The sequence below is a fragment of the Danio rerio genome, chromosome 12 (genome assembly GCF_052040795.2).
Source record: "Danio rerio strain M-AB ecotype USA chromosome 12, GRCz13ab, whole genome shotgun sequence".
Lineage (NCBI taxonomy): Eukaryota > Metazoa > Chordata > Actinopteri > Cypriniformes > Danionidae > Danio > Danio rerio.
Window position 1 is genome coordinate 34043610 of NC_141032.1, and position 20016 is coordinate 34063625.

The following is a 20016-nucleotide window of genomic DNA, read 5'->3' on the forward strand; positions in this document are numbered from 1 at the left end:
GCAACATAACACTGCTAGTTCATCACCTTAAGTTTTGAATATTCAGTGGCAAAATATCTTTGTAAAACTTGTTTTCATAGTTGAAAAGTTATATCACAATTCTTGTTGTGCAATGGTAATCCTTTATGTTGAAAGAGTGCAAATATATACATTTATAATATATATTACACTTATATATTCTGTTTATCTTGAAAATACTTAAATAATATGTGCTATATGTTCTAAAATGGCCCTCTACTGTAAACTGACACTCTGGCTCTGAGAGAAAAGTTTGTAAAAAAAGTCTTGGTTTTGCTTGGTTAATAAATAATCAAACTCATTCAATGGTACAGCATCCTCTTTCACATCATCTCATAAACTTGATCTAATAAGTTAGTGCTGAATTATCGCATTGTATCGTGATATGGGTGTAAATCGTATTGTGTCGCATCGCAATATGTCACAAATGTATCGCTAATATATCGGATCGTATTCTTTGTATCGAGATGCATATCGGATCGGCATTATAGCTTAGATGCCCAACCCTAGTGCATATAATATATGTACTGTGTATATACTGTATGTAAGCAGAAATTATTCATACCCCTGGCAAATTCTGACTTAAAGTTATTGTTCAAATGTGAATAAAAGCTGAAAATATATATTTTTTTCACAATGATGCTTCTTGTACTTCATCTTATTATCTTTTGATAAGATAAGATCTTCAGAGAAGCCTGTGTCATATCCGGTCCAAAAAAAAACTTGCCAGTCATTTCAGGCTTGACAGTGTGTATATATGTATATACACACATACCAAGTATAATTGGGGCTTTAGTTGTTGTTTTTTGGAGCTTTCTGATTTAATTGAAACATGTTTTATATCATGTTATAAGCATGAACTTTCTCAACTCTTCTAAATGAGATGCATGTATGTCTGTCTATCTCGGAACAGAAGGAGAGGACAGAAGCCCTAGTCATCACTCCCTTAACCCAGCTGCTCAACATGTTCACCGGTCCCCACAAACTGATCCAGAAACGTAGAGACAAGCTTCTGGACTACGACAACTGTAAGGAGCGTGCCGAAAGGCTAAAGGACAAGCGTGTGCAGGAGGAGCTGCAGACGGCCAGGAATAACTATGAAGCTCTGAACGCCCAGCTGCTGGACGAGCTGCCCAAGTTCCACCGCGCAGCTGAAGATCTGTTCACCAGCTGCGTCAGGGGTTTTGTCCAAGCCCAGCGAGATTTCATTTCACTCACACTGGGAGAGCTCACACCGCTGCTGCAGGTAAAAACACCAGTTCATAAGTCTGATGTCACCTGGGACAGTTTTTGGGTCCAAACTTGCATATCCCAAAAGTCAACAACAAATTATGCTAATATAATGTGTCAGAGTGTGCTGGATTACTGTATTGTAATGATTATATGCATGCTTGATCTCAGGCAGTCAGACAGTGAATCAGTTTTGTCAGATTCACCAATGTTGCCAGATTTGAATTAAGATCAGAATTGTAATACCCTGCTTTTCACCAAGGCAACATGTGATGCCAAAATAAAAAGTGGAGTTACATTGACCAAAACAAAGATAGACATTCCAAAAACAGAATGCACATTTTCAAAAGAAGAAAAATTTACTTTAGCATTTATGTTCTTTAGCAAGTATGTTCACTCAGCATGTTTCTTAAATATTTGCAAACAGTGTATTTTTATGATTCAGAAAAGTCAAAAACTTGCATACAGTTAATGTGTGATATAATTAAGCAGTGCTCATAAATATCTAATGGCAGTGGTTTCTCAATCCAAATGAATAGATTCAGTTTCTCATACGTCATCTTCTCAAGCGAATGATTACACTGTAATGTTTACTTTGTTCCTAAGTCAATGTTTTGTGTTTATGTCTCTATAGCTGTCTGGCTTGGGAGGTACTGAAGGAAATCTGGTGTCCTTGTTCCAAGAGGAGCACACGCGAGTGCTGGATTTACTTCAGAGCTTTAGTTTCTTCCCTGAAAACCTTCCTACTACTGTACGCAAGACTTTCGAGAAGAAGACTCTGGAGAAACAGTACACCAAGAAGCCCCAAGCACCTGTGAGTTTCCCTAAATTACCCTGATCCAAATCAGACTGTTATTCTCAGCAGTGTTATTGTTAACCTAAACCAGTTCAAATGGTTTTATTCTTCAAAATGATGCTTAAAAAAATACAATATAAATAGAATAAATGTTACCTTTGCATTTAAATGAAGCAAATCAAGTTAATGTTTTTAAATTAATAAGGCTAAAATAAAAATTAAGTTAACTAATTTTAGGCTAAACTAATGCCTAACTCTAAAATGTAAAGTACATGTTTTTGATTACCAATGCTTTATGGTAAAAACACTCTATGGCATACTGTTTGTAATACCTAACACCGTATCAAAGACTTGATATAAAATGTAACCAATTAATTAAAGTAAGTTAATTTGAAATAGAATGGTTTATAAATAATGCTCATGTATCACTGCTTCTTACCAATAAAGTTTATTAGTTTTAAATCTCTTTCTTTAATCTTAAATGTTCAAGATTAAAGCTAGATTATCCGATCATGGTTGTCTGGTTTGCCAGCTTTGGTAGTGTTTTTTTTACACAATGCAGATTGTTAGACTGCTATAGTCCTGATAATCCATTTAGTATCTATTATACGATTCACATTCTGTGTTTGTATTGATTTAAGGGATTTTATGCTATAAAATAACTTTAAAATTAATATTTTTCAACAAACACTAATTAGTATCTGACCAGGAGCTTCTCATTTATTAATGAATGTTAAAATGTTAATGTTTTAAATGTAACCAAATGTAAATGTTTTTATCTTGTATTTCTGTGTTAAAACATGTAGTTATTCTTTGAAAATTTAATTACCCATGAAGCACACCAAAACTGCTTAAAATTGAAGAAACTTTAAATAGGACTAAGCAGTGATATCAATTTTTTTGAAAATGTACATAGCACTATAGGGTTTAAACTAATTTTGTTCAGCAAAACAGTCAACCAATATAAAGCAAGACATTACTTGAGGCAGAATTCTGTCAATTATTCACTTCCTTTCTTCTGACTTTGCAGCCAAACTATGTGCTCCAGACAGATGAGCACCGAGCAGGGCTTCTGGTGAGATATGGCCCAGAGAATCTCTACCAGGCCGAAAGAAATTTTAACGCAGCACAGGACCTAGATGTATCAGTTCTGGAAGGTGACATTGTGGGTGTCATCAAGCAGCAAGACCCCATGGGCAGTCAAAACCGGTGGTTAATAGACAACGGAGGTTTGTATTGCTATTATTATGCTATGTTTGGCTTATTTGTATGCTTTTCCTTGTTTTTAGACATGTTTAAATACATTTTTAGACAATGCAATACCCATATTTTAACATTTAAACAGTTAATTTAACAGTACATTTTTAACAAATGGTGATTGGTATGAATGTTTACATAAATAATACTAAGTGAATTTACTAATAAAACTTTTGTGAAACTGTTATTACTTTGACCACAGATGACCAATTGCATAATACTTTTATTATTGAACAATTTCTGGAAGGAAAAACAATTTTTAAAAGTTTATGATAAACTTGAGTGGTAAATGCCCTCTTTTAAATGATGATGTTTTTATTCAAAAAATATATTAAAGGGGGTGGCACTGTGGGTAGCGCTATCACTTTAAAGCAATAAGGTCACTTGTTCGAGCCTCAGCTGGGTCAGTTGGGTATTTCTGTGTGGAGTGGGTTTCCTCCGGGTGCTTTAGATTGCCCCTCAAGTCCAAAGACATGCACTATATAGGAGAATTTGGTAAGCTAAATTGTCTGTAGTGAAAGTCTGTAGTGTTTCCCAGTGTTGGTTTCAGCTGGAAGGGCATCGGCTGTGTAAAACATATGCTGGATAAGTTCAATCCATTGTGGTGACCCCAGATTAATAATGACACCAAGCCAAAAAGAAAATGAATGAATGAAATATATCAATGGACATTTCTGGAAAGGTTTCTCTTGAAGTAATATTAAAATGTTTAATATGTATATTAAATGTGCTCACTATTTTTAAGACACAAATTGTGAATAGCAAATGTCACTTTTTTATTGAGTGTAAAATACATTAAAACAATACTTTAAATGACAAAGTAAGAGACTTTTTGTTTTTAATATGTAGCAACAATGAGAACAAAAGAAGATAAATAATATAGTAATGTTAAATAAATTAACTAAGAAAAAATATTAGTAAAAATTTAAAACAAAATAAAAAACTAAGGTTGGTGGAGATAATAGGTCAAATATTCAAATAAAATAAAATAAAAAAATCAATCAACAGGCAAATTGAGTGAAAATAGAAAGCTAATTGAGTGAAACATTTTTGCCATGAATATAAATACTGTTGCTGATGAGTTGTTGAATCTTAAGGAAAGCGTTATATAATCTGTGTATTTATATTTGTTTTTCTTTCTTTTAGTTACGAAGGGATTTGTCTACAGCTCTTTCTTAAAGCCCTACAATCCCCGCAGGAGTCAGTCAGACGTCTCCATTGAGAGCCAGTCATCAAATGAATCCGGCTACGGCGGCTCCTCACCCATGTTTTCACGGCAGAACAGTAACAGCACACTGACTTTCAACCAGGAGACGTCTACTGTCAGCTTCACAACAGCCACGACACAAAACCAATCAAACACTCGGCCAAATAATGAGAGCACTCCGAGGAAAATCAGAGAGACTTCGTCCAATCAGAGGGATTCCCTTGAACCCGGCTTCAGAAACTCACCCAATCACAAAGAAGTGTCAGAAACTGCCATTCGAAACAGCAGGGAATATTCAGAGCCCTCACACCGAAGTTCCACCAATCATAGAGACTCTGTAGACTCTGATCAAAACACTCCAACCAATTCGAGAGATCGGTTAGATTTATCGGAGACGGATTCTTCTTCTTCCAGGAACTCCAGATATGAATCATCATCTAGATATCAGGATTCAAAGGCTTCCTACGGCTCACATCAGCGACAGAATGGAGACTATTCAGGTCAGGAGAGAAGGCCACAATACACTCCTGAGGAGTACATCGAGCCGGAGCCTGAGCCGGAGATTGATGGACACCAGGTATGTTTTACAACACTCGATACACCACTTTTTAAATTGAAATAAATAAGACTTCTGTAACCTGACATAATCCACAGGAAAATAATATTGTAAATAAATGAAAATATTATAAAATATTGGCAAGCTATTTTGAACACAAAGTAGATAAATGTTTTGAAACAATGAATAGTTATTTTTAATAATGAATTATTTATAGTTTTATACTTATATAATTATTATATACAGTGCTTATTTTTTTAAACATTTTTATTTAATAATTTCTCTAACACATATATTTGCGTATTTACTTTTGGACCTTTATCGTAAGATATTTTGTTAGATAAGTTACAGATTCAGCTCTACTGACTAATTTAGTGCGTATGCACAGATATAATATTGTTTAGCATCCTACAGAAAATATCAAATTTAAAATATAGATTTGTAAGGGGTGTACTTATATGCTGAGGTATATGTATTATTAAAAAGAAGCCATTTGTAATATTAGAATTTAATTTGTAATAGAGTATTTCAAATATATTACTTAATAGCTGTGAAATGTATAATTGTAATTAATATTTTAAATGATAGTCATTTTAAATAGTTTCAAAAATAAAATTCTCAGTTTCTAGAAATAAGTGGTAAAAAATAATCCATTTAAAATAATTAAATATAATTAGAAAAACATGTGTAATTATACATTCAAATAATGAAACCGCATTAGCTGCATTACTACCAGGGCTTAATTTTTGCCGGAACACGCTGGATCCAGATCCAGCACCTCATTTTTACCGATCCCCCTCAATCGCCCTCCTTCCCATCTGCTGTTCACTTTCACTTTTTTCACGACTCCCCAACCCTCTTCACTTTTGTACGCAACACCCCACAGTCATCCAATGCTTTGCCACAAACCCCCAATGGGGGGGTTCCGGGACCTCACAATTTAGAAATCAAGTACTGATTACTACTAATTGTCTCTCTTATATTAACCTTATATGAACCTTCTGAGGTTTCTCAGATTTGACGTTTATTAAATAGGTTGTCTGAGCGTATTTTTGAGGCTTGGTTGTGCTTATAAGATGACAAGCAATGTGTGCTCATGCTTCATATGTAGAAAATCACGTTATTTTTTCATATATCTTACTTTGATTATATATTGCTACTCGGCCAACATAAAAACGACTGTCATATTTCCAAGTTCTTCCAGAAGGCCTGCCCCTAGTAGGCTCTGATTGGTCAGTTAGCATAATGTGCTGTGATTTGTGGATCGGCTCCACTTCACCAGGAAGCATCACAGCCAGTCACTAGCATGTACAGTGCCTCTGCTGTGTAAATATTGTCAGTCAGTGTAGTCATGTCAGCGTGAGCCTGAATTAAACATAAAGTGAAGAGGACACAGCTGAACCTCACGCCTGCATTCTAAAATATAATCTGACAAGTGTCTTTCATATATATTCGGGATATAAGCATGTGTAGGTCATGAAACGTTCAGATATTTTTGCGAATTTGTTATTTGAGATACAGGAAAAGCAGCCGCATAGTAAGACACTGCAGTGCTGCTGAAGATTGTGGGTGTTTACAGCGATTTGATAGATAATTCTTCTATTATGGTTGGAGCTGCTCCTTTGAGGAGTTTTTACTCTAATCCAGCACTGAACTAAAAGAGATTATGGAAGTTCTTCTTTGTCAAATGTTAACTATATAATTTTTAAAATAATTCAATTCATAATTAATTAAATTGTAAGCATTACTCTCTTTATGTTGTGTCCTTTGGAAGTTTAAATACAGAAACAGCATGAGCTCTGTGAAAAGCGGCATTTTAGCTTTCTCAACTATAACATTACAGCGCCTCTGGCCACGCCCCTTCATAGCGCAGTGTGTATGTGCATGGTAGATGTGCGTAACCTAAAGCGTTTGTGATCTCACTAACCCGGATGTATTTTTTGTAGTCCACAAACTTCATTCGGTGTAGGCTTTGCCAAGCTAACTCTGTATAAGCCAATGTCTCTCTTTGCATTGAACTTTGAGTGTATTACATTCAGAGATGTTGTTTATGTTCACACAGCTTCATTACACCTCTACTAAAGTTTAAAATATGATATCGTAGTGGACCACCAATTTAACAACAAATAAACATTTCAAAATTATTATTCAATTAATCAAATACTAAGCAATTATTTTTAAATAATCCACAAAGCATTTCTAAAATCATTCAAAGTGTAAAAAAAACAACTGAACACGTTTTACTAACATCTAAATTGTTTCATTTCAAGAATTTAATTTTTTATTTTAATTTTTCTACTCTATTTTCCCCCAGATATACTACGCTCTTTACTCCTTCAGCGCACGCTGTGCAAATGAGCTCAGCATTTCAGCCAATCAGCGGGTGCGAATCCTTGAGTTCCAGGACATGAATGGCAACCAGGAGTGGTGGCTGGGTGAAGCAGGAGGACGGAGGGGGTACGTCCCGTCAAACTACATCCGCAAATCTGAGTACACATGAGCCACTGTCTCCCACAAAACTACCCCAAACACTACAGGCCAACTCCAAACACACTACAAAAGGACATTCTTGTGCCTTAACTATAGCAGAGAGATGCACTGATGTGGTGAAATGCTAAAAAAAATACCCTCCATGTTGACATATTCACTCAATGAATGTAACTCCACAGCGCTTCCTAGTGGATAAAGAGGATGGTGCATGTTGAAAATGAAGTAATAGAGTGAAAAAATAGATCGTTTGGATTGAGAGGCAATGAGGTGTTGGATTCGATGGTCTCCATTTATAGTCCATTTATAGTGTTAGCGCTTAATGCTCTGTGTAGAGCATAGATGTGTAGGAGTGGAGGACTTCACGCTGGATGGTGGATGATGGGATTGATAATCCAGTACAACTGAGTGAATGAGTGTTTGTGTGCCAGTGAGAATTGTTTGAGAGTGTTTGTTGTGCTTTTGAGATGTTTCCTCCCTTCATTTGACAATCTTAGTTGCACCGAGAGTGAAAAACAAGTCTGTTGGGTATTATTGAATGCGAACAAAACCCTTTATTTAAAGTGTTTGCATTTACGCCATTTTGAGGCTTCCTGATGTTGAAGGGATAATTCAGCTAAAAATGAAAGTTTTCATGTCATGTCATGCTTGTTCCAAACCTTTTTTCTTCCACAAGTTTTTTTTTTTTTTTTTTCTGTTGGACTCTTAATAGAAGATATTTTGAAGAATGTTGTAGCCATTGACTTATTACTTTTATAAAATTAATTACTTTTAAGCCTTTTATTTCCATAATCTGACATATTCCAGAGGTCAACAGTACAGTAAAGGAAAGCATAACATTGGGAAAATTATTTTGTACACAAATTAAGTTATTCTAAATAATTAATTTACATTTTTTTCTGTTGAACTCAAATGAAAGATATTTTGAGGAATGTTGGAAAATGGTAGCCATTCACTTATTATTTGTATGAAATTAATTACTTTTAAGGCATTTATTTTCATAATCTGACCTATTCCAGAGGGACTGAAAGAGTACAGTAAATGAAAAAATAACATTGGGAATATAATTTTGTACACAAATGATTTTTATTAATAATTCATTTTAAATAAATAATACAGTTTAATTACAATGTTTCTGCTAAAAATAAAGTGGATCAGCTTCTACTAGTTCCAAACCCTTTTCTTTTCTTTCAAAAATGTCTTTTTTCTGTTGGATTCTTAATAGAAGATATTTAGAAGAATGTTGGAAAACGGTAGCCATTGACCAATTACTTTTATGAAATTAATTACTTTTGAGGCTTTATTTCTCTAATCTGACATTCCAGAGTGAAAGAGTACAGTAAATGAAAACATAACATTGGGAAAATAATTTTGTGTACACATCAAATTATTTAAATCAGTAATTAATTCTAAATGAATCTTACAATTTAATTACAACAATTCTGCTAAAATGAAATTTGATCATCTTCTACTTGTTTCAACCTTTTTTTTATTTATAAAAGTTTATCTTTCTGTTGAACTCTAATAGAAGAATTTAGAAAAATGTTGGAAAATGGTAGCCATTGACTTGTTACTCTTATAAAAGTACAAAAGCAAATGAAAACGTAACATTAGGAAAATAATTTTGTATACGCGTTAATTTATTTAAAATAATTTATTCTAAATGAATCATACAATTTAAGAACAAACTTCTGCTAAAATGAAATTTGATCATCTTATGCTTGATCCAAACCCTTTTTTTCTTTCAAAATTTACTTTTCTGTTGAACTCTTAAAAGAAGATATTTAGAAGAAGGTTGGAAAATAGTAGCTGTTGACTTGTTACTTTCATGAATTTACTATTCTGAATTTTATTTTTTCATCTGACATATTCCAGAGGTAAACAGCACAGTAAATGAAAACATAAAATTGAGAAAATAATTGTGTACACTCATTAAATTATTTATTCTTCCAATTTTTTCTTGCTCTTGCTGTTGAACTCTTTTTAGAAAATATTTTGAAGAATGCTGGAAACTGGTAGCCATTGACTCATTACTTTTTATGAAATCAATTGTACTTAATTGTACTTCTGTAGTCTGGCACTATTAAATCTGGCATGTTCCGTGTTTAACTCTAATAGAAGATATTTTGAAGAATGTTGGAAACCGGTAGCTACTGACTTCTATAGTCATTTGTTTTAACACAAGAAAGATATTTTGAAGTAGCCATTTTCTTATTATGGAAGTCAATGGCTATACAAATTTCTAAAATATATTCTTTTGTGTTCAACAGAAAGAAGGAAACTCGTAAAAGTTTTGGAACCATTTGAGGTTAAATACATGGTGAGATGTTTACATTTTTGGCTGAATTATCCCTCGAACAATATAACCACTGATGAGCATATCATATTCCTGAAAATATGAATGAAATGCAAGAGACACTTTTGTTTTTTTAAGGTACAGTGTTTGTTTTTTTTTTACTTTTTTAATAGCATTATGTTTGCCACTTGCACTTGAATACATTTACAGTTTAATACCAAGATGTTGTGAGCAGCTGTGCGTGAGTTCAGAATACCAGCAGATGATCTCTGAATATTTATCTCTTATGCTGTATATACTGAGAATGAACATCTGCACTCCACTGTCAACTGATCCATTGCTTCTCTTTGAAATAAAATCAGTTGAAAACACTTGTTTGTGTGTTTTTGTGCATTTTAATAATTCAACAGAAAACACAATGACTGGTTTGGAAAAGTTTGAGTCATAGGAGGATTTTAACATAGTGGCTGCGTTCGAAAACTTGGCAGTGGACTTAATCATGTACAACAAAACAGAAAGAGCTTTGGTGATAACTAAGTGAAAGTTTGCTTACTAAAATATTGACTTCTCAATAGACATGTCATCAACATTGTTCAAAAACATATATTTACACACAAAATGACATCCAAACGGTACTTTCAGATGCCGTCTTTAATTTTTAGCTGAACTGTCACGCTTGTTCAGTGACTTTGCATTACTGTTACATTAAGAACAGCAGGTTGTTAGTGGCAAAATGAACATTGAGATGATGTAAATAGTAATATTGTCATTACATTCACATTATTAAAGTTTAAAATGTTCTACGTTTCCGTTATCATTTATTCATTAATTTTCTACTCATCTTAGTCCCTTTATTAATCACAGTGCAATGAGCCACCAACCTTTCCAGCATATGTTGCCTTTCCTGCTGCAACCCATCACTAGGAAACACCCATACACTCTCATTCACACACATACATTATGGACAAATTAGCTTACCCAATTCACCTAGCCCGTGTCTTTGGACTTGTGAGGGAAACCAGGGCACCCAGAGGAAACCCATGCGAACATGGGGAGAACATGCACACTGCACACAGAAGTGCCAACTGGCCCAGCCGGGACTCGAACCAGCAACCTTCTTGCTGTGAGGCAACATCGCTAACCACTATGCCGCCGCACTGCCCACATTTTCAGTATCGAAAAACATAATAATATACATTTAGGGTAGCAAATGTGTCAACAAAATAGTAATGTCATCATATTGGCACAATTAAAGTGTCCGACATGGTTATTTACTGTCACCAGAAAAATGAAATGTATTAAATTATTTAGCCCTAAAAAGCTACTAAATGCATCAAAAACAGTCATGAAATGCATAACTAATATTGTGGCTGAAGCCAAAATAATGTCAACAGAAGCATAGACATTATTATAGAAAGCTTTCTGTTATAATGCCTACACTGTAAAAAATGATATGATTAATTAGTCCTGACAGCACATGTTTTTAGGTCATTGTAACTTATTAAACTAAGTTAATCGTGCTCTAATTTAATTCAAGCTATTTTAAGTCAGTTTAACGAAACATAAGTTTAATGGACTCATGAAGTTAATTTGAATCAGCTTAAAAATTTTTGGCAACCAGGATTTTATTACAGTTTTTGAACAGGCCACCACTTCAAATACGGAAACACATGGTATTTGATTAGAGATTACAAAACAAACATTTTTTCAATGGATAACTTGCACGGAGTAATGGGCTTTACCAGGGATCACCAAACTTGTTCCTGGAGGGCCTGTGTCCTGCAGATTTTAGCTCCAACCCTAATCAAACTCACCTGAGCAAGCTAATCAAGGTCTTACTAGGTGTACTTGAAACAATCAGGCAGGTGTGTTGAGACAAGTTGGAGCTAAACCCTGCAGGGACACCGACCCTCCTGGCCCGAGATTGGTGACCCCTGGGCTATATGCACAGCACATGTTTTTTAGACGGTGAATGGTTCATGTGACTATTTCCAGTTTCACAATGTTTCTTTTTCCAGCATTGCTAATTTAATTTAATCCAAATATAATCAGTTAAATAGAGGTAAGCATTCATTTAGTTGTTGAAGAGTAAAGTGAGATGAAAGGCTGTTTAAATGCAAGCGGCGTCAACAGCATCGGGCAAACACTAAAATTCCATCGAAAATACAGTGATAAAATATTTGTCAATGTTTTAAAGACATGGAATTTAATGCAGCGCTTCCTGTCTGGTCTAAGACCCATATGTCATATCTCAGTCAGGCAGTGAAAATCAGTGATTTTTAAAGAAACTTAACATTTTTATAATAACATTCATATAACATTTTTATAATGGCATGACAGTTCACAGAAAGCCCTTCTGTTGGCTTACCAAAAATTAAAAGTTCCTGTGCAATAACTAAAACTTGCATACACGTAAACGTTGCACTTCAAAACCAGACCATTTAAAATGCATATCTGTACAAATCTGCACAAAATAGCGTTGCAGAATGTTTTTAGAGGCAAAGAATCAAATCATATAGGCATGAGTAAGAATGAAACATTAAATCATCAATGATATTGGGTATTTTATTAGGGTGAATTCAGGTCAATGAATGTCAATGTTGCCTTGGTCATCTCAATTGCAAAAAGTGTCCCAGTTGACTTAAATTTATCCCAATAAGAATTTTTGGCAATTTGAAGTTCAGCTTATTTTATTTCTGCAGTGCATTTTGTCAATGGAAAAAAGTGTCCCAGTTGACCCGAATTCACCACATTAAAAATGATTGTCATTTTGAGTTATTTTATTTCTTATTTCAGTGCATTGTCCACATTTAAATATGTTCCACTTTATCCCACAAATGTCCGGGTAGCATTCGTTTTAAACATTAAATTGAGAGTTATACAAACCTGTAATGCGTCTCGTCGTCCAGAACACAGCAAATCAATGTGGTTGGGTAATGATTGCTGTCAAATAATCAAACAAATGGGAGTCCAGAGATCATCCACCTACAGGTCAGCTTATTTACTACCCACACAAAACACAAGTGTCTTTTATGGTTGTGGATTGGGCATCTTTTTCTCCAGGAATAATGTTTCCAGTCATTTTGCTTATTTTAGGTCTGTCTGGCCTCACTTCACATGTTGAAGCAGCGCCGGTATGTATCGAAACAATGTAAAAATGCTTGGAAATGTCATGTTTATATTGCATTTCTGTCTGACTGAAAGTGTGGCGACTGTTTCAGGGTCTTTTGGAAGACTTCATTGGGTTTGTCGATGGTAAGAAGTCTGAATGTTTATATTTTCATGGTTGTTACTGTATGCACTTTAATAAACCAGTTAATTAATAGCTACATTATAGTTATAATAGATATCAAAAACATAATAATTACTAATGTAAAAAAATGTGCTCCTGTCAAAACTACAATACATACTAATCCAAACTAAATAGTTATGTCAGTGAGATCGCCATAGAAGTCAATGGAAAAAAATTAATATTTTGCTACTGGTAACTACTGATGTGCATCCAATATCTTATAACTAACAACTATATGAATACGCACTACTAGTCGATAATGAACAAGTACCAGTACTGAATGGATAAGATACTAGTGCCTTGTGCTAGTTCATCTTGGAGAATAAATGTTGGAACGGCTTGCCATATAGCGTGCTCACAATATTTTTTCTCTGACAGAAATATATGACTATGTTGTTAATGACACGGAGGAAATATCTTCAGCTGAAATTAACGAGACGATTGACTGGCTTTTTTCCTTCTTTGATGAAGGCAAGAACTTACACAAACACTGTGAAATTCTGTGAATGTACTGAAGTTGTGTTTGCTGCTTGCAAGCATACGATGATCGTGTTTGTGTTCTGTAGAGACGTGTGATCCAAACCCTTGCCAGAACAATGGAGTTTGTAAGGAGAAAGAAAGCGGCGGCTTCAAATGCATCTGTCCACCGCCCTATATTGGCAAAAAGTGTCAAAATGGTAAGACCTTCATATACAGTACTTTAACAAAGTCATATTACTGTATATATAGACTATTAAATGTTGACCATTTTCATCCTTTACTCATTTAATTGCTTTGAATAAATAAAAAAAAATATTAAAGGGGGCAGCTATGATGCAAAATCAACTTTTGTAAGCCGTTTGGACAGAACTGATTGTAGGTATCGTGTGTCCTCTGTCATATTTAAGTGACAACAAGAAGTGTCTTTATTAAAATTTCCAATGTTAAAATAGGATCCAAATCCCACTGAGGCCCACTGCAATGTGACGTAGAAGTATGGTTTTACCCTGCCTACCGGGTTGATTGGTAGGCACGTATAAACATGTCTACAGAACAGGATTTCAAAGAAACTAGGATTAAAAGATCTGTTCCACCTCTCTGTGATCAGCTGCAGCTCAAGAATCAGTTCATGGGTGCACTCACACTATGCTATCCGACCTATGCCCAGGCACGTTTCCTGGTTTGTTTGGCAAGTGTGAGTGCTCCAAATGGTGCCAACTAAACTGGTCCTTGGCACCATTTGAAGCACTCACACCTGCCAAATAAATCAGGAAACGTCTTTTATGTCTCCATAATTGTATCATCTGGATTTATTAATCATTCTAACTTTTAAATAAATGTGAACTGTCGTAGCTTATTAAAGACGCAAACCCCTTGCTGCACAACAGATGCACCTTCAGTACACCTCGTAATACGTGCAGCACGATGACTTTTATGATCATTTATGAGTGTCAATAGTTGAGGGTCTGTTTGGGAAAATGTTTGACTGCATCCCAACTGACTAAAACTATATAACTATAGCAATGTCCATCGATGACATAAACAAAATGCAGTGTTAGTGCAGGCCGTTGTGGGAGAGAGGACAATTGTGCTTCGGGATAGTTCAGGATAGAGATCTGCGCAGGACTGAATTATTAGTCCCGCTCTCATTAGGTTTTATTCCGCACCCGACTGCTCCCGCTGTATATTTTACCTTTGTTCACCCGCTGCCCGCTTAGAATGATTTTTTACGACTTTCCCGACTGTTCCTGTTAAATTTAGATCTGGTTTCCAAAATCTCGTCTTTAAATTGGGTGCTACCAAAATATAACACATAAAACTTTATGTTGTGCAAGGATTTTAGGCTAAATGTCAGGTTTGTTTGCCCCTTTGTAATGAGACATGAGTGCTGCCTTAAACAGCGGCATGTGTTGAAGTATGTGGCTGGTAAGGCACTGACTCTTTTAAAATCAGACTTATAAACGTCCACTTAACATATACAACTACCCATTGTGTTTATCATATCAGCATTATTTCTATACACATAGCATGTACATATTGGGCCATGAAAAAATGTAAAGCGATTAAATTTGCCTACCAAAAAACACCCAGCTGGACGCAGTCCAGACAGCCTATAACAATCTATATACGCTCACTCTCTCATTCACACACACAGCACCACAGCGGATGCACATGCTCTCTCTCTCTCTGTGGAATGCTATTTTGTTAGACCGCCCACCAAATTACACCAGATTTACTGACTGCTACCACATTTTATTCAGAAATTTATTGCAGGCCTCTAGTTCAAGGCAACTGTACCTAGTTTGACTACACCCTAAAAGCATTTTTAAAACAGTGCATGTTTGCAACAAAGACAGTAAAATCGCTATCATTCGCAGTCATAACCGCTGGAATCACAATAGCTGCATAGTGTCAGTACAACTGTATACGAGGAGCAACAATAAACAAGTGCAAAAACATTGCAAAGTTAAATGTGTGTGTTGCAAACTTTGTAACTGCAGACACTGGAACTTCAGTGGGAGGGGAGAAACAGCTCATTTGCATTTAAAAACACTGGCTTTAAAAAACAGCAACACTTTGCTCTGAGCCCAAAATGGGTACATTCTGCATTGTATAATCATTAATGTGATGGGTATTTTAACTGAAACTTTACAGACACATTCTGGAAACACTGGAGACTTATCTTACATCTTGTAACAGGGGTAAAATGGGAGCCATTTATTAATAAACACATGTTAACAAACAAGCATTCTTAGCTCAATTTGAATCTTTTTGTTTTGTCTTTTCAGAGAAGAACGTGTGTAAAAAAGTGAAGTGTGGTAATGGTGATTGTGTCAGAATAAAAAAAGACCCATTTTATGAGTGCAAGTGCTGGCCTCCGTATCGGGGTTCTAAGTGCAAGAATGGTGAGTGTTTTCCAATTTTCTGATGCAAAGTTCATTTAGCAGTTTTTTGTTCTGTGCTTGGTTTTTAAAATTATTCACTAAACTCAGGTTTGATAAATTCCTCCTTTTTTCAGTCCTCCTAAAACCTTGTCTTTTTATTTAAATGTTATGCTCGCATTTTCACTATTAGCCTATGCATGTAATCCAAGTCCATGCCAGAATGGGGGAACGTGTGTTAAAGGCCGTACGAGAGCAAGTTTCACATGCACTTGTCCTGAAGATTATAGTGGGAGGTTCTGCCAAGTTGGTAAAAGCATCTTTATATTTTATACATTTCTATTTTATATTTTATAGCTGTTACTTTAAATAACCCAATACAATGTTATATCATTTTATTTAGGTTCAAACGATTGCTATGAAGGGAATGGGGAATCATACAGAGGCAATGTCAGTGAAACAATAGAAGAAATTGAGTGTTTACCCTGGAACCACAATCTTATTCCTTACAAAGAGTTTGAAGGGAATGAGAGCATTGGAGAACACAATTACTGCAGGTAAAATCCACCGTAAACCAGCATGAACTCAGTGTTGGTCCAGGCTGGTCGGAGCTGGTATAGTGCTAATTTACACAGTCAAAAATACGAGGTATGATAGCTGTCACTGGGGTGGTACCTCCTCAAAAGGTTGATATTTTTAACTAAATAGTCCTAATTATTACCTCAAGGGTACATACTACTACCTAAACAAGTATGCGTACCTCTTGAAATTTGTAGGTACTAATAAGAGAAACTAATATTGAGCTACCAATATGGACCCTTTAAGTACGACATTTGTGGTACACATTTGACAGCACAGTGACAGAACTCGTACCTTTATTCATACCCTGTGCAGCCAAACAGGTCTGGAGTGCATCTTGCATTGACCAGAGACTGACTGACTGAGATATAAAGCAACCAATGAGTTTTAGTATTACATGTCATATTAAACATTGTCGTCTTATCACTATCGTTATTGTTTAAGGAATCCAGATGGAGACCGAGAACCTTGGTGCTTTGTAAAGGAAAAGGGAAAGCTTCAGTGGAACTACTGTAATGTCAAGCCATGCTCTGAAACAGGCATAGATTTTTAATTTTACTTTTAAATCAAACAAAGAAACACCCATTGCTCTTCTTGCTCGAACAACATGTTAATTACACATTTTTTTATTGTATACCAAACTGACAGAACCAGAAAAACCCTTAACTACCCCTACAAAACTGGAGTTTTCAGACTGTGGAAAGGCCGCATTTAGCATGATAGCGCCAAGAATATTTGGTGGGAGGAAGTCCCTACCCGAGGCCCATCCCTGGCAGGCCTCATTTCAGGTGCGTCCCAAGGGCTCGAATACAACCTTTGAGCATAACTGTGGAGGAACCCTGATTGACTCCTGCTGGATCCTGACGGCAGCCCACTGCATGTAGGTTGGATTTATTTGTTGTTTCGTTAAGTCTATGAAGTGTTAAGTCTCAATTTTTTTTATATGCATAACCATGCTAGCGATGAGAATGATGAGGTGAGGGTGGAGTTGGGTGGTGTGAACCTGGAGAAAGATGACCCTGATAAACAGTTTGTGGAGGTGGAGAAAATCATTGTTCATGAGAACTACACAGAGACTTTTGACGCCCTCTATAATGATATAGGTCAGTGATTCACTATTTATGTGAACTATCTGTCTATAGTTTATCCATCTTCCTGCGCTCACATGATTTTGCTGCTTGTACAGACTAATTATTAAAAATGAGCTGAAACAACACTTGATGAAACACTGAAACACACAATTCATTTTATGTTCAATCGTAGTCAACACAAAAATGTGGCACAAAAGTGGTTTTTAAAATTCAAATTGTACTAAGACACAAATGGATGCTGTTCAATAGTTTTAGAAAAAAATTGAAGGTTTTGATCCACTTCAAATGTTGATCGATCCATCCATTCATCCATCCGTCCATCCATCTGTCTGTCTGTCAGTCTATCTATCTATCCGTCTTTCTATCTATCTATCTATCTATCTATCTATCTATCTATCCATCCATCCATCTATCCATCCATCCATCCATCTATCCGTCTTTCTTTCTTTCTATCTATCTATCTATCCGTCCGTCCGTCCATCCATCCATCCATCTATCTATCCGTCTTTCTTTCTTTCTATCTATCTATCTATCTATCTATCTATCTATCTATCTATCTATATATCTGTCTGTCTGTCTGTCAGTCTGTCTGTCTATCTATCTATCTATCTATCTGTCTGTCTGTCTATCTATGTCTGCCTGTCTGTCTTTCCATCTATCTATCTATCTATCTATCTATCTATCTATCTATCTATCTATCTATCTATCTATCTATCTATCTATCTATCTATCTATCTATCTATCTATCTATCTATCTATCTATCTATCTATCCACCCACCCATCTATCCGTCTATCTGTCTGTTCATCTGTCGATCATCTATCTATCCATCCATCTCTCAGTATAATCATCAAAATTTTAAAGATACACTATTGCTGTATAGCCTAGTTACCATCCATTTTGCAAACAAGCCTTGTGATCAATGAAAAGTGTTTCTGAAGTACATAGAATTGATTTTATGTTGTGAAATGAAATATTCCTTTAAAAAATGATATACACAACACATTGTGTTTCCAATGGTTTCAAACAGGATAATCCATTTTAAGTGAAATGTGAAAATAAAAACTATAGTTTACTTATTTTTAACCAGTTATGCTCACATCACAGTGCTTTTGTTTCTCATCTATGAAAGCCCTCCTGAAACTGAAGGGACGGAATGGACGGTGTGCCAATGAGACCAGGTCTGTCAGGGCAGCCTGCCTTCCCACCGATTTATTTCCTGAAGGAACACGGTGCACAATATCAGGCTATGGAGCTACTGAGAAACGTATACCTACTCCTTTGTTTTTGCTATACACATTCACTTGTTTCTTACTATTACTTACTGTACTTTTATTTATAGATCATGGCGTTAGTACTCAGCTGCTGGATGCCAAAGTTCTCCTGATCTCTCAGAGCCGCTGCATGTCTCGTAACGTTTATGGAAACAGAATGGACGATTCCATGATGTGCGCTGGATATATGCAGGGAAAGATCGACTCTTGTCAGGTGCTTACCTATTGCAATTTTTTGTAACATTATTTCATTTGAATTGAATAGTGTATCATTTTGTATACACATCACATGACATTTTTTACTTGGTTTAACATTTGTAGGGTGATTCCGGTGGACCCCTGGTTTGTAAGAAGGACAATATTCATTACATCTATGGTGTCGTGAGTTGGGGCGACAGCTGTGGCAAGAAGAACAAGCCAGGTGTCTATGCCCGTGTCACAAAGTTCATAGACTGGATCAATGAAAAGATGCGCACAGCATAGGAGGGATACTCTAAAGTGAAAATGAACCAATAGCTAAAATTTTCAATTATTAGAAAAATCATTTTGGTCCAAATTTGCAGTTGTGTAAACAAAAGTATGACATCAGTAGAGGGTTAAATGTCTGTCTTTTAGAACAGGTCATATTCAGACCTTTATGCAAAAAAAAAAAAAAAAAAAACGGGTGATCTTGGGACTTTTTTATGTGCCAGTCAAAAACTAATTCTTGTGATTCCTGTACATGTTAAGATTTAGATAAGTTAACTAATACATATTTGCATTACAATGCCTCCTTGTAATGTAGTTTCTTGTTTACATGTTAGTGTTTGCTTGCTTAGTTTAAATGGGTGTTTATGTAATAGAATGAATTAAGTTCGAACTGTACTGTATAGCTACTCAAAAGGATTGAGAAAACCAATTATGGCATCTTAAGCCCTTTACCACAATTGGTTTCCTCAAACCAAGAGTAGATATACAGCTGTTTGAACTTAATTTGTTCAAGTTAACAGAAATCATTCATTTGAAATAAAATATTTAGTTAATTTGATTCAAAATAGGTTTACAGTGCTCAAAGTTTCAAGATTTAACAAGGT

General features: G+C 35.4%; 2 protein-coding genes across 18 annotated transcripts in view; both read left to right on the forward strand.

Moving 5' to 3' along the window:
• The window catches only part of dnmbp (dynamin binding protein), a 75105-nt gene extending 64887 nt beyond the window's left edge, over positions 1 to 10218 (forward strand). For 6 of the 17 annotated variants that reach the window (XR_015503206.1, XR_015503207.1, XR_015503201.1 and 3 more), the window contains 6 exons: positions 932 to 1264; positions 1883 to 2062; positions 3075 to 3273; positions 4448 to 5085; positions 7379 to 8588; positions 8892 to 10218. Coding sequence is in view for 7 of the 17 variants with exons in the window: in NM_001424046.1 (NP_001410975.1) it covers positions 932 to 1264; positions 1883 to 2062; positions 3075 to 3273; positions 4448 to 5085; positions 7379 to 7564 (1536 nt within the window). In the remaining 10 variants the exon portion in view is untranslated. 17 annotated transcript variants of the gene reach the window in all.
• Positions 10219 to 12832: 2614 nt separating this feature from the next.
• Positions 12833 to 19713, forward strand: habp2 (hyaluronan binding protein 2). The gene is given in 13 exon segments (NM_001110373.2): positions 12833 to 12981; positions 13069 to 13102; positions 13518 to 13610; positions 13706 to 13816; positions 15908 to 16024; positions 16194 to 16310; positions 16404 to 16557; positions 17024 to 17118; positions 17228 to 17459; positions 17540 to 17682; positions 18802 to 18936; positions 19012 to 19157; positions 19265 to 19713. Coding segments are annotated over 13 exon segments (1641 nt in total). The 5' UTR covers positions 12833 to 12879; the 3' UTR covers positions 19427 to 19713.
• The last annotated feature ends 303 nt before the right edge of the window (positions 19714 to 20016 follow it).